General features: G+C 37.5%; 3 protein-coding genes across 5 annotated transcripts; 1 reads left to right on the top strand and 2 right to left on the bottom strand.

Annotated features, from left to right (window-relative positions):
- On the top strand, positions 2,718 to 4,841 carry LOC105174510. Of its 2 annotated transcripts, none has more exons than XM_020697650.1 (4): positions 2,718 to 3,139; positions 3,258 to 3,355; positions 3,722 to 3,894; positions 4,131 to 4,841. In XM_020697650.1, exons 2-4 carry the CDS (start codon positions 3,278 to 3,280, stop codon positions 4,693 to 4,695), a joined length of 816 nt encoding a protein of 271 aa, XP_020553309.1. In that variant the 5' UTR covers positions 2,718 to 3,139; positions 3,258 to 3,277; the 3' UTR covers positions 4,696 to 4,841. The 2 variants fall into 2 exon arrangements, with proteins under 2 accessions (XP_020553309.1, XP_011094941.1); XM_011096639.2 differs by having other exon boundaries at positions 2,729 to 3,139; positions 4,116 to 4,841.
- On the bottom strand, positions 5,471 to 10,150 carry LOC105174509. Of its 2 annotated transcripts, none has more exons than XM_011096637.2 (3): positions 9,968 to 10,150; positions 6,106 to 8,692; positions 5,471 to 6,026 (listed from the first exon to the last, which is right to left on the bottom strand). In XM_011096637.2, exons 2-3 carry the CDS (start codon positions 8,614 to 8,616, stop codon positions 5,730 to 5,732), a joined length of 2,808 nt encoding a protein of 935 aa, XP_011094939.1. In that variant the 5' UTR covers positions 8,617 to 8,692; positions 9,968 to 10,150; the 3' UTR covers positions 5,471 to 5,729. The 2 variants fall into 2 exon arrangements, with proteins under 2 accessions (XP_011094939.1, XP_011094940.1); XM_011096638.2 differs by lacking the exon at positions 9,968 to 10,150 and adding an exon at positions 9,383 to 9,946.
- LOC105174508 (class I heat shock protein) lies at positions 12,558 to 13,256 on the bottom strand. The gene has a single exon (XM_011096636.2). The coding sequence runs from the start codon at positions 13,157 to 13,159 to the stop codon at positions 12,752 to 12,754; it is 408 nt and encodes a 135-aa protein (XP_011094938.1). The 5' UTR covers positions 13,160 to 13,256; the 3' UTR covers positions 12,558 to 12,751.

Here is a 15,563-nt window from a genome sequence, read left to right as displayed (position 1 = left end):
TACTTTTTCTTTTCCTTTTAAAATTTGAAAGGGGGGGGTAGTGGGGATCTATCCAGTACAACAAACCAGCGCAGGAGACAACTCAAACTCAGCATAATGCATAACCAACTTGGTCCACGTGGCCATCATTAACTTCAAAACTCATCCCGTTAATTTTTTTTAAAAGAAAAAAAAAAAAAGAATTCCAATTAACATCGGCTTCGAAACAACTCAGTCTATGGCATGTCTGTCTGTGGCCCACTATTTTTTAACTTTTTCCTTCTTTTCTTCCATCCAACTCCAACTCCAACTCAAACCCTCCTTGTTTAATTACCAATCCAATATTTCCCTAATTAATTACATCTAAAACATATAATTACAATATATATTACATACATACCCTTGTACAGAAATATGGAACTTGTACTTTAACCAGTAGTTGAAGCTTTCAAAGTCGGAATTGCCAGCTGGGCTGCCCACTGCCCACTCTTCCCTTCTTTCAACTCTATTTACCATTTCATCCCTTTCATCTACTACTTGGAATAGTTTGATGTACGTAAGAATTCTTCTTCAAACATCTCTCAATTTTCATTTTTCCAATACTAAACACATATCCAACACACTTATACTAATCTATTTCTGGGACATCATAAATAAGATAAATAAACAATACTTTCCTATAGAATATTGAATTTCCCGACAAATCTCAACTTAATCATTCCAATAATTAAATATATTACAACTTGAACTAATTACCCATATATATATATAATGTGAATCATGAAATTTGAGAGTGGCCTAATACAAGATTTGACTTTTTCAGATTTATAGTTTAGCATTTCTATAAAGCATAAAGCACAAAGCACGGCTCAATGGCTCATCACTCGCTCACTCACCATCCACATCCATCCTTAATTTTACTTAATTAACCCTCCTACCTTATAATATCTAGGCAACTCCAGAGCCCAAAGAAAATAAAGAAACTCTAAATGAATTATATCATGTGTATTAATCACGTCCCATCTATTTTTCTCATATCAATTTTAAAAGTTCGTGAATTCGAGTCATATGAATATAAGTATTTAATCTATTTATTTATAATAGTATGTGTATGTTATTTTTTGTTTATTTAAAAATTATTAATATAATAGTGTACTGTTTGCTTTAAGAACATCAATATATATTTTTTTTTAAAAAAAAAAAGAAAACCACCTACTTTTCCCATTCAATTTCCATGTCTACTTATAATTTTTGGCGCCAAAATATGGAAAGAAGAACAAAACAAGTTGTATTGGATTCTTCTGAGCATGCATGAACGAGGACCATTTAATTTATAATAATTTTGATATGTGGGTCAATGGTCAACGGTCCATGGTGATTGCTAGCCGTCTGCTCCGATATTTGTTGCTTCTCACATGATTCAACATGTGAACCTTTGAATTCTCCACTAAGTTTCAACTAAAAATTTAATATTTTGTATTTTATAGGAATTTTTTTTTTAACATGAGATGAGAAGAGTATAGTAATTTTGACCAAATCTAAGCATCAATTATATTAAAAAAATATGATTATAAATTAACCATAATTGGGAGATAGAGCTAAGAATTATAATATACAAAGGAAGCGCGTGCATGCACCCGCCAATGACAAAATTGTTCGTTAGCCAGAACTTTGTTTCAGTTATGGGGTTGGGGGTCCTCATGGAGACTTGACCAAGAAACGAGTGGGCGGCTGCTTCAACGTGAGGAGGACGTGTCTTACAATTTTGATTTGCAAACCACCTTCTAACCATGTGAATTTATATCCTTCCAATTTGCTACTCATAACTGATTGCTTCTTCAACCCATTTTTATAATCAAAACAATTACATATTAAATTTAAATATATTGATTCAATAAATAAATATATAATACAATAGATTAATATTATAATAAACTCATATTAAATGATACAAGTATCAATATGTACCTTTCGGGGATACCCCAATATTTTGGAACTCAATATTTCATTGTGGATATATTGAGTTCAAAACTCATTGAGAACGTGTATGAATGTGTGCATGCATAGATAAAAAAGAAGAAAAAAAGTATGAATAATATGACGAAATTGTGAAAGTCGAACCCATAATCTCTACATTATTAATACTATATCAGCATTAATCACTAAACTAAACTCCTTCTTTCTAAGAGCATTAAATATATATTGTTACGGTTTTCACGCGTTTGGACCCAAACACGGGAGGGATTGAATTTGGATTTGGTAGTGGTCCATTATAGAGGGTTCCTCCCATCTTCTAAGAACCCATTTACAAAGGAAAAAAGCACGGAAATATATGACTGACAATTGATTTTTCTCTTAAAAAATATTCCGTATCATGTATTAGAACTGTATTCTGGGGAGCAGCATACTACGTACGAAACCACATGGTTAAATCTTCATCAACTATTGACAGTTGGTATTTATTTACAGCATGACAATTAATTGTATTAAGTCAGAGAATTTACAGACGGGAAAATTATATATACACAACTAATAATTAAAAACATATGTGAAAATTATATAACTGTAATTTGAATATATGGTTTTAGTTTAGGGAAAAGAAGGTATAGATAGCATTAATTGAAGGTGAAAACATATGGGGCGGCTGCAACAACCAAACTATAAATATGGGTGTGGGAGGGTTTGTGGAGAAGTAGGTTCTGAATATTCCTACACACACATACACGTTTGTGGTAATTGAGAAAAATAACATAAAGCGGTTAGAAAGGAAAAAAGAAAGAAAAATCTACCACACTCTCTGCAACTTGGATTTTCCAGTTATAAAGGTCCCCACAAACGATTACTTCAAATTCCTTCTGGTGGATTCCACAACTTTGATGAGTTGGTATTCATTAGCCACCCCAACATTTATGAAATTCCAATCATCCCAAACCCAATAAGCCCAAAGTAATGGTTTGGGTCCAACTCCGCCCAAGATAATTACTAAACTCAAGTGAAAGCCCATTTGTAGATAAAGCAAATAGCCCAAACCCAATAGAAGAATGCCGTGCAATCCCACGGTCACGTTTTCCTCCCCCAAATCGCTTCAGCTACCACCCCCGAATTCTATCATCAATCTCTCTCCTGATCTCTTCAACCAGTCAAGGACTAAGTCCAAGAGGTTGCTTATCAAACCATGCAAATGTTTTCTCCAACTATTTCATTTATTCGAAAAATACAATGCATTTTGTGGGGTCTTGTTTGGTAATGAATTGTATGATTTTCTCTGTTATTGGCAGCTGCTCAGATTTTTTCTTCAATGGAGGCCTCGAATTTTTCCGCTCTGTATATGAAGCCTCGGCTGAATCGATCTAGTTTCTTCAAACATGCGAGTGATGTAAGTTTTTATTCTTGTGATGTACTTGCTCTTCAGTTTTACGGTGGTGTTTATTAGTTTTTCATTTTCTTTCGATTTCGGGATTATCTACGATGCTCAGTTTCATTCGTAGTTCGGGATGGTATGAATGAGAAAATATGAGATCCAATGTATGTCTAAGACTTGTTGAATTTAGTGGAAAATCTTATTCTTTTGCTATAGTCTTGATGGGGCGTATGCCAATGCCACAAGGGTTTCATTGACTTTTCCTTTGAATATTCGATATATATATCTAGATTTTTCTTATGTCAGTGACAACGGGAAGAGGTAAATTAAATCAAGGCTTCACTCTGATTGTGTCGTATTGCATGATCGTTATGGTTGTAGGTAATGCTGGATTCAAGAGAATGCACACTTGTACCTCGCTCCTGCATTGGTAGTGGTGGGATGTCTCGGCATCATCTCCCTATGTGTCCGCAGAAGGGAAGCAATTTAGCTTTCAGTGCAAATATGCGAGCAGGAGCCAACTTTCTACCTGCTTCAAATGGTCTAACTTCACGGTATACTATTGTTAAATTCTATTCACTTTTGTCCTATAGCTAACAGGAGCCAACAATCTGGCATTTGTTATATCCTATAGCATGAGGATGAAAAATTCCTAGCCATTTGTATCCTGCATAGTCATTCCGCCCCCCACAAAAAAAAAATAAAAAAAAAAGTTATTCTTGTTTTAGTATCGCTACAGCTATAGGATAGATATCTTAATTCTTTAACTTTTCAGAGCAGTGCCTTTCAGGCAAGCATCCAGACCACACTCGCTGAAATCATGCCAAGTTACAAGAGAAGAGTCTGGTGGAACTTTGAGTGGTGAAAGTATCTTGCTGACTGAAAAGACCTTAGAGCGAGAATTGCAGGTTGCTATAAAAGAAGAGAACTATGCCCAAGCAGCAAAAATCAGGGATAGCCTTCGACTTCTCCAGGAGGACAGCAAGGCTTCAGTATTAGCAGCAAATGCTAGATTTTATAATTCATTCAGAAATGGTGATTTAGCTGCTATGCAGGCTCTCTGGTCGAAGGGTGAGCATGTGTGTGTTGTACACCCTGGAGTGAGCGGCATATCGGGTTATGACCTTGTCATGGGAAGTTGGGAATTTGTATGGGCAGACTATGAGTTTCCCCTAGAAATCGAAATTAAGGATGTCCAGGTTCACGTGAGGGGAGATGTGGGTTATGTCACCTGCATTGAAATGGTTAGGACAAAGGGTAGTAGCTGGGGAAGACATTTTGCCACGAATGTGTTTGAGAGGGTTGATGGTCAATGGTTTATCTGCATTCACCATGCATCGTATGTTGATCTGTGAATTAGAATGTACAATGTGAAACTTCTCCTACTCTGCTTTACAAAAATGTAATGCTATCTGTAGGACATTAGTCTTTTTGCTGGCCATTGAGGTTTACTGTCATGTAATATTTTTGATACAATGAAGCTGCTGAATTTGGTGATCCCTCTCTCTCTCTCTCTGTGCGCGCGCTTGTGGGGTTGTTGGGTGGGGTGATGCACATACACTTCATGGGCACAGTCAAGTTGCAGACCCGAGAGAGCTGAATGTGACAAATTTTAGTAGAATGCAGATTGTGCCATATAGAAGCGTCAACTACCTTGCTTTGTGCACAATTGGGAAACTCTTCAAGGATGCATCTGCTTTGATTATGAACGAAAAAACAACTAGACTCCTGAAATCTTCGCTGGGATAGCACTCCCAAACAATTCTGCGACATTTGGGCCGTGAATTATGATTATAACTGATTTTTCATTTGGTGCCCAACTCATCACAAAGAATTACTGACAGTGAAAATTGGTAACCTGTGCTACATAACATGACCAATCTTTCAGATGTTCAATTTTCAACTTTGTTGATATATTTATTCATTCATATACATATTCATTGTGGAATATGACTATGGATGTCATAAATACAAGTATCTGCAGAGAAAATAACAAAAGGCCTACGTGTACCCCTCGCTGCTCAGACCTTAGAACAAATTCCACTGGATATTAGCAGCACAGGTACACAACCCCAAGAACAATCTGTGAAGGGCTAGGGAGGGATTACAATTGTAACATAATACCAGTAATCAGCCTGAAGAACACCATTTGCAACAAAATCTAACTTTACAGATTAAGAACAGTTGATACAAAATTTCAGGTCATTTATGATTCTGCAATAGATCTCTTTACAAGATTAGGGAAGTCCCAGTACTTCTCATTTTCCCCCAATTCCAATTGATAGCAAAAGGAAATAATGACTACTGCCATTGACGACTCTCTTTGAAATATAGATGCGGCCTCGGTAATTATATCTAAATGCTGTCTGAGTCCTTGCTGCAGCCTCCTTTAGATCCTTCCAACTGGTGACAAAGGTGGGCACGTGACATACTTTGCAGGGAATTGCTCTTGGAATGTGCTTGCTGTTTTCCTCTTATCAGCTCCTACATTGACTTCTGGAAGATGTTCTGCATCTGACCGACCATTGGAATCTATGATTTCAGGAAATTTCCAACAAGTGACGTATGCTACACATATAGCAAACGCCTCTAATAGAGAAACTGATGCATCCAATTCAATAGAGTAGAAGCCGTTGCTAAATGGTTCCAAGGTGAAAACAGGCTTGTTGCTCTTTTGTTTTTCACCCTGTAAGAAGCATAGCAGAAAATCGTCATTCTACTGAGTTTGGGAAGAGATGGGGTAAACTAATAGAGTGAAACATTACCTGTATGTAAAGATTAACATGATCGACAGTAGCACTAGACATTGATGCTTGAAGTATGTTGCTGCTGTTTTTATGGTCAGCAAGTATTCGCAGCTTGCAGCCAACATCCCATCCTCCACAATCACATGATCCACCAGATCTCCAACGGCTAATTAACGATGAAGGTGCACCTTTAATTGGTAAACCATGAACACCACCAGGAAGGATGGCGACTATGCCATTAGAGTTTTTATTTTCTCCTGTGTTTAATATCATCCCTGGTAGATACTCCCTTCCTTTGTTCATTTGGTGGTCATCACTTAACTCTGCATCATTAGGCTTTTTACTTGATTTTTTAACAATAATAGCCACAATCTCCTTGTTAGCTGCAAATTCAAGTGTTTGCTTGTCTACCTCCCCTGGATCAACACCATACAGTACGCACTCCCTTGAACATTCACTAGAATCCCCTGCGTCTGCTTTCAGGTGATAAGAGTTTGAAATGTTCATTTGACCAACAAAATTATAGCCAAGGCTGCAGCTTTTCCCTTTCGATCCTTGACTTATCCAGTTCATGCTCTTTTTCCTAATCTCATGAACAGAGTAGAATGAGAAGATCATGCAAGGATCACTCTTTTGAGATGTTGGCAATTTCTTCACAGTTGCAGCTAGCATGTCATTGCTATTGTCAACAACAAGTTTAAAGAAAGGGAGTCCATTCTTCAAAGTCAGCTGCAAAAGAGCCTGAAAACTTGATGCTTCGGGCTTCCTATTTTGATATGGTCCCTTGGTCGCTGTGGTCCTGACAGTCATTGAACTTAAGCCTCCATTCGGCACCCCCACATTCTCAGAAGATTGAGCTCCTTTGTTCTTCAGCAATGGCTCCAGTAATCTCCTTAAAGGGCTCGACCTCCCTCTGTTGCTAGCACTTGCCTTTTCTCTTTCAGAGTTATCCATACCAGAGGAAACTTCGGGCCTCACTGGGCCAGATTTGACACTAGTGTAAGTAGAACTCAATTGTGGAACTGCAGAGCTCTCCTTAAAGCTAAAGCTTCTGCTCATCCTCCCAAGGTTAAAGCTGAATCGACGAGCAGGGGAGGAAGCTCTTCCTTGCACAGTGGGCTGTGCAGCAACATCAGCTTGTGTTTTACTGGAAGCCTCAACTAAAGATGAAGACCAAGCAGTTTCTTCATGCATCATTGAAGGTTTACCTTCAGGTGTTATGGAGGTGACCGGATTCGCACTTGGGCATGCACTTGGACGGATATCTGTTTCAACTGCCTGAGAAGTCACCAAGTTATGTAGCTCCATGGCACACTCAACTGTGGCACCAGAAGGCAGGGGACAAGAGTGTGGAATATCAGCAGATAATTCTCCAGTGTAAAGCTCTTGAGAAGAAAATAGATCAGACAATCTGTTTCCTGCCACTTCTGCTAATTGTCCATCAAGTGAGGTCCTGGATTCTGTAAACTGAGAACTTTCTGAGCAACTCTTCTTCGAGAAATGTTTGGGTACTAGGAGCACAATATTTTTTGGGTCGGCGGTGCAGGATTCAGAAGTAAATTTCACTTCATTGCTGAATCTTATGTCACTCTTTTTCCCCTGAGCATTAGTTTTGTTATGTGAGGAGAGAGAAAGGTTATGTTTGCTCCCCTCTGATGGTGATGCTTTTTTTTCTGACGTAGTCTTTTTCTTTGAATCCTTCCTCATGCTGTTAAACTTAACAGCCTGCTGAAAATGCTCTTCTTGCCTACCAATGGTGCTGCTTTCCGCAGTTTGAGATTCTTGGTTACATGTTTCCTTTTCTTTAGACTTGATAGGCTCATCACGTTTTTCCACCTTGCGATAGCTAGCATTTCTTGCCTCTGATGAATTGACAAGTGAATTCTGAGGTAAAGTCGACTGTCTTTGAGGTGAACTAAATCGTGAACCATGTGGCATCTGCTGTTTTCCTGAATATAATGAACTTGGATTACGACCATGTGAAGAGGGTTGCTTCCTCAAGTTTGGAACCATTTTAGGCGGTCCATTTGCTGAACAAGATGATCTGCTTGGTGATGTTTTCTTTGGATATTTGCTAGGCATACGTTCTGTATACTTCCATTTCTCCAAACGCTTCCAATCGAGGACACCAAAATTTAGTGCCTTCTCTTGAATGCTATTTTCCCTCTCCACTCGCTGGAGAAAGCCAGGTAAATTCGACATGTGCTTGACAAGCTCATCATCATCAGATGTCCTATGCCCAAGCCGAGACCTTCGCTCATTCCTTTCTGAAGGTTTAGACTGGATTACTTTCGTGGTATTTGCATTGTGTCTTAATTCACTATTTGGATCAAGGGATGGCTCAGCAAAAGAATGCCCTACTTTGTGCTTGTCTTGATAAAATAAACTTTTTTCTTTCCATGGCAATGGAGTTTTCTCTTTAACAACATCCATGTTTTGTTGTGTTGAACCTGTCCCCTGCCCTAATATATGTCCCATCTCCCGAGACTTTTCTATACTTTCAGGACTCAGTTTCACACTGGATAGCATTGTATTACATCTTCAATAATTTTGGAAAATCTTGATGAAGCCTTCAATATGATGAGTGCTGCAACAGCTCTTCTTCCTGGGAACAGAAAACACTAGCAATCACAATGTATTCACATTTACAAACTTCTTAATACAAGGCAATGGGTGTCACAATGATCAGTCACATGTAAATTCCAAGGTGATTCATATAATGTCTATTCACACAAAAATTAAAATATCTATTATGAAAAATAGAACAAGAATGTCACAGGAGTAAACATTGAATTGCTCTAGATTCCGTCAACAACTAAAGCAGAGTAGAACTCTCAATAGAAGAAGTAACAAAAACAAAGAGGGCCTCAACAAATATAGTAAATAAGTAAATAGTGTAACTTTGAGCTCATATAGTTCAAGCCACCGAAATTTCTCAATTGTCAGATCCCAGAAATGAGTTGATTCTGCAGTAAAACTGGGCACCGTCACAAAATGTAGTATCAAACAAAACATATCTGAACAACGTCCATCTAAAGTATCAAAGAAGCATGAATTACTGCACCACATTTAGGACCAGTAATCTAATTTCCTATAAATCCTCATACATAATCACAAAACAAGAGGAAGTGAAACAACAAATTATTGACATGTAATCTACTGGAAACGCTATATTGATTAGAAAAACCAAACTGCAAACAATGTGCAGATGAACGAGTTCTAAGCCAGGGATCCAGGCCAATTAAAAGCTTCTATTATCTTGCAATAAGCTAATTCAGCTTAGCAGTATACTTACAATGTCAAGTAAGCAGACCAAAAATACACCCATACTGTAACGGTGCCCCAAGACAACTGGTGATTCCAGACCCCAAATTCACGTTTAATTAAATTTCTGGACCGGATTCGCAAAGTTAAGCTAAGAGCAAGAAAAATCTCAAATGTGCCATTATTTTTCTATAAAAGGTTACAAATCAAATGGCCAAGATTCTGCATCCAAGTCAAGAAAATGACAGATCCATACGATAAGCTCAAACACATAAACAAAATGATCCCGAAGATTTGCACTTATTGGCCCTAGTCAACAGCAAGCACAAAAAACAACTCGAACAAAATCAAGAACAAGCATCAAAAACCAGCTCCAAGAATCATATGAAAGCCAGGGAAAAAAGGATTTAAAGGAAAATGCAAAACCCAAAATGCGGATTCAGCAAACCTTCCATGCTTTCTCGTAAAAAGGCCAAAAAGAAAAAAGAAAAAGAAAAAAATGTCAGAGAATATAAAATACAGAAATGAACCAACACCGAAGGCAAAGAAAAGAATTGCAGAGATGAGGGGAGTCAGAGAAAAGCAAGAAATCTTCTTAGAACAAGAAGAAGCGTACTCTTCGAAGCCGGTGAAGATAGAAAAATAGGAGTCCCACTCCCACTCCCACAGATAGAAATGTATAGATACAAGTGCAGAAAGTATAATTATAGAGAGAGAAAAAACCCCGCGAAGAAAATGTGCCACTGCAGTGAGTGAGTGACACTCAAGTGAGAGAGTGCTAATGATAGAGAGAGAGAGGGAATTAGCGAAGAGAGGCGTTCGGCTTTCTAAAACGAATCGAACGGTTAAGATTGAGGTGGCAATAGATGGGTGGTCACAGGGAGACGCACAATGGATCGCAGCTAGAATAATAGATAATAGAATGGGCTTGTGGGCCCGCAATGGAGGCCCATTTGTTGAGAACGCTTATTCTTATTATTATATATTTCTTTTTCACCTCGAATGCCAAAGTTGACTGTGGGACCCACTTTTGGGCCCGCCCAACCTGATCGGTCCTCTGAATTCTGATCCTTGTAGTGTAATGAATCTAGGGCTACAATGGATGATCTTTTTGTTTGTGGCAGCCCCACCCTCACCCTCACCCTGCCCTCTCTATACCCTCTACACCTTCTCCACTCCATATGCTAATATATATAATTTTCTTTTTAATATTAACACCATATTTCCATCTTGACAAGCAAAAATAATATACATTAAGTATTAATATTAAATAATTTTATTCTTTATTAATTTACGTTTTCAAATGAGATGGTCGTTTAGCATTCTATTAAAGTCACGATAAAAAAGAAATATTGGATTCGCATCTTATTTTCATAAAAAAATTATTTCACGTACAGAATTTATATATGAGAAAGTGTGTTAAAATATTAATATTATTTGACTCTTCTCTCTAATAATTTAAATTTTTAAAATAAGATATATAAACAAAAACAAATAATGGTAGGTAGTATATAATTTGTTTTTCCTATTTATGTCAAACATAGCACTCCATTTGTCGCAGAAAAGAGCAAATAAAAAGAGTGTATCCACACACACTTTGTATAGACTATATAATGATTCCAATCTCTTGTTTCGAGGTGTTGACAATATTTTACATGAATTATTGAGAACCAAAAAACCCAATCTATCTTTTTGACAAAATTATATTAGTTGGTCTGTCGTATACCAACTCATAATTTTATGGTCATTTTTCAATGTGGCCTTTTGGACGTTTACTGCAAATTGGTTGGAAAATTGCCAAATTGGAATGCCCCATATTACACGTTCTTTCAAGTGCAATCAGCGCTGGGGATTGATTATTATTTCTATTTAAATATATGGGTTTTCATGTTCATAATCATCATTTGGAATAAAGATTAAAGGAATTCATTATTATCTTTGGCACGTGTTTAGGGTAATCCATAAAGAATTGTTTTCATACCAAATTTGGCACCAATTAATTGCTAGCTAATTAAACTGGCGCCAATTCGGAATGATGTTGAAAAAAGTATTAAAAGTTTTGTGAAATGATAATTTTGTTTAAATTGTTTTAAAAGAGAATAATTAGATTTTAATATTTTGACATGCGACTTTACAAGTAAATTTTTTTTAATAAATGGATAATAATACACAAATAATGCATAACTGTGATTTATTCTTTTCACCAAATTCACTTCATCTTTATCGTGTTCATGTATTATACGATAATTCTTGAAAACCAAAGGTACAATAAAATCAAAGTATTTAATGAATTAATTGTTTAAAAAACTAAAACGGGTAGGAGGAGTATATTGTACATGATCTCAACCATTAATTAATAAGTAATAAATAGAAAAGTAGAAGATGGATGCGTTTAGGAAAGTGAATTCACACTTGTGATGCAATTCTAGTAAAAGACTTCATTTATTGAGGATCCTCAAATACATACGCACATTCACATCAAACAAACCCACAAAAATAAAGAAAAGATAGCCTACAATGGAAAAAAGAGAGCATCATCTCATCCACCCCCAAAAGTCTTAACGATTGTAGCACGCTTCTCAACTAATTAACACACTACGTACTTGCTTTTTATATATAGTGATTATTACACCTTTTGTCTTTTCTTTTCTTTTCTTTTTTTTTTGTTTTTTTTTTTGTGGGGGGGGGGGGGGGGGTTTTTTTTTTTTTTTTTTAATTTTTTTTTTTTTTTTTTTTTTTTTCCCCCCCCCCCACACAAAAAAACAATACAAGCAAAGCTTGTGCTCCATTTATCCTTTCCTGCAGCGCATAAATCTTTACAAGCCAGTGAAAAAGTTACAATTGTAACTTAGAAGAATTTTACTGTTTTTGAGTTTGATTATGGATATAATTTGCTTGGTAATGAAGCATTGGTTAAAAGCAAGTAGATCACTATAGGCTGTTATGATTGGCCTTATCACACTAACTATGACGTGATGATGCCCGTATTACTACTAAGTCTAAGCCCAATTAGCCAATTTGGGAGGAAAATGGGCCAGTAAGGCTTCTAAGGATGGGCATAATGGAAATGGTGGGCTAGGAATGCACTCACTCCGGTGGATAGATACAACTCCGACATGGAACCAAAGATTTGGGACCAGCCCATGAATAGGAGTTCTGCTGCTATTAAAACAGCCACTGTTTATCTATTTATAGTAGGAAGTTCGTATTTAAGAGAGAGGACAAGTTTTATTCATTACAAAACCAAGATTACATGACTTTTGCGGGTGCTGATGACAGCGATAGTGATACCCCCATGAAACAACGAAATGGAACAAAGCTGAATTAACAATAGAAACAATCCAGAAATTATTTAAACAACAGTTTGGACGCCCTCCCCACACTTGGAATCAATCATCAATTAATTGGTGACGATTTCAATAGTCTTGATCTCAGGCTTCTTGATTTCCTGCTTAGGAATGGTGACAGTGAGTACTCCATCCTCCATCGACGCTTTCACTTCATCAGTCTTTGCATTCGCCGGCAAATAGAACCGGCGCTGAAACCCGCCCCGCGGCCTCTCCACGCGATGCCATTTCTCATCCTTATTCTCTTCTTCTGATTTCTCCACAGCCCGCTCGCCGCTGATCTGCAGAATCTTTCCGCCGTCTTCCACCTCAACTTTCACCTCTTCTTTCTTCAGCCCTGGAAGATCAGCTTTCAGCACATGGACCTCCGGCGTCTCTTTCCAGTCGACAGGCGCAAGCGCAGCGCTCGTTGAGTTAAAGGGTTGATAGATTTCTCGCAGAAGCTGAGGGATCAATGACATTTTTGGTTGTACTGAGAAAATGAAGATAATGCAGAGAATTAATTAGTTTATGTCGGAGGATTTATCTCGTCAGTGTTAACTTGATGGAACTTAGTCTGTGATCTTTGATTATTTATAGTAATTGTAATAAGGGGCATGAAGTTTCAGGGGTGTTCTACAATCCATTATTTGAATAGAATATATGTCTCAATTATTTTGGGTGGCAACTCGCTGTTGTTATACTCTAGAGGGTGCTCTTCTGAGATAGTGTAGAAAGTTCCGGTTTGCTCCATACTCGAACCTTCCTGTTCTTTCCATTCTCGCAATGATGATCAATTACCATACCTATCTCCAATTAATTCAAACTCTGACTCTTCATCCTCAATACTATTAGTCGTGCTGCATGCCCTGTCAGAAAGCTTGTGATGTTGAATTAATCTGATCCTCTCCTTAGTATGATAGTATATATCTTTGCTTTTTACATTTAGTATCGATCTCCACTGCAGTTGCAGTTGTTTTAGATTTGAGTGGAGTCATGAAAAAGCCAAGATTGTTATGATCACTATTGAATTATTAGACATTTTGCTTGTCCAAGATTAATGAAATGCATGTGTGCCGGCCCAGCTGCAGTTCTTGTCAGATCAAAGATTGCTGAATCTAGTTCCACCAAATGATCTTGAAATCCTATCGCTTCCCAATATCTTACTTCCACCTTTTGAACCAAAAAGAAGAGTTTATTTCCTCATTTGGCAAATTTCAATGCTTCTCAGTTCAACTTTTCTTTCCACTCTCCCTATGATCTTCTCATCTCTTTTCCGGATTCTGTTACCTAAAAAATATTGATCCATCCTTTCACCTTAAATTCCTTTCTTTCAATCATTTCTTTCCACACACACCTCTGCTGCTGACATACGTACTTGAGGGATTGCTTGCGAGAGAGAGATATTCCGTGGAACAAAAAGAAAAGCGTAGGCCTCAGCTTTGCTTTTCTCAAGAACAAGTTAGAATAAAATGTTCACAAACTACCATTGAAACGTGCCTTATTTAAATCATTATCCCACAAACTCCAACCACAGGAACTAAATCATTTAATTTCTAGCATGGAGCTAAGACCTCTCCCTCTTCACCACAACATAATCTCCGCCCCTCCGCCGCCGGGCGCCGCCCACAACCACCACCATCTTTTCCATACTTCCTTTTATTGGGGTAAAGAAGCCCAATTTCTGTTCTCGGGTTGGCCTGATAATAATTCGGGTATGTATGCGCTGGCTCTGATTCTTGTCTTCGCCTTGGCCATCATAGTCGAGTTTCTCTCCAACCTCAATCTAGTCAAACCCGGGTCCAACCGGGTCGCCACCGTTTTCTTCCAGGCTGGAATCCATGCCATCCGGGCTGGATTTGGATACATGGTGATTTTGGCTGTGATGTCTTATAATGGTGGTGTGTTCATTGCGGCTTGTTTGGGCCATGCAGTCGGGTACGTTATGTTCGGGAGTAGGCTCTCTAAAAAAGGAGGCCAGGCCTAGTAGATCCGAAATGGGCCTGCTTTTGGGCCCAAATTATTCGGACTCTTAATTCTGTATAAGGCATTTGGTGCTGGGATGCGCACTTGAATTAAAAGGGCCTGAATTTTGTTGTATATTTCACACAATAACATACATTTCTCAAATTTTCAGAATTTTTGAGATGTATAGGCATCATGGATCCCTTACATATAAACGTGAGGGGAAATTCTGATTCAGTTAAACTAATTATATGATAAGTGTAATATATTTATGATGTGATTGTTATATATTCAGAGAAAGTGATCAATTACAAGTATATCACACTTATTTTATAATTGATTTGGTTCGATATTAAACTTGATTTGAATAAAAAAATTTTAAGTTATGAGTACTCCCACCGAGTTCTTTGGTGGGTTTAAAAAATAAAGAAATATGTAACAATAATAATAATAATATGAGCATGTATTTGCCACAAGATTTGGGTCGTCCAGAAGTGAGAACTTTGCTGATGATCTCTTTTTCTTTTTCTCATGCTGTTAACCTGCTTCCCTTGTCATTTTGTTCATAAAAATTCAAGATTTAAGTAGAGAGGAATAAAGCAAGTTTGAAATTCTTGCAAGATGTGAAGTCAATCGGATTGCGTAGCTTCAAAGTCAAAAGTAGTGGATAGTGAGCATTAATTATAACACTGAATAGAAGGAAAAAGGGAAGGTGAAAAAAGATCAATAATTGACAATTATTTCTTTTTTAATCCTCAAGCAATGCATGGCGCAAACGCAATCATTTTAATCCATACTCCGTACCACACCTTATTTTATTTAATTCAAAAACAGCCAATTCTTCTGTCAACCTGCTGCCTTCACCCACTCCACAATATATAAATCTATCAGAAGCAGCTGCACAAAGATCATCAACCAAAG

This window comes from Sesamum indicum, linkage group LG11 (assembly GCF_000512975.1).
Source record: "Sesamum indicum cultivar Zhongzhi No. 13 linkage group LG11, S_indicum_v1.0, whole genome shotgun sequence".
Lineage (NCBI taxonomy): Eukaryota > Viridiplantae > Streptophyta > Magnoliopsida > Lamiales > Pedaliaceae > Sesamum > Sesamum indicum.
This window is presented reverse-complemented; position numbering and strand designations above follow the sequence as displayed.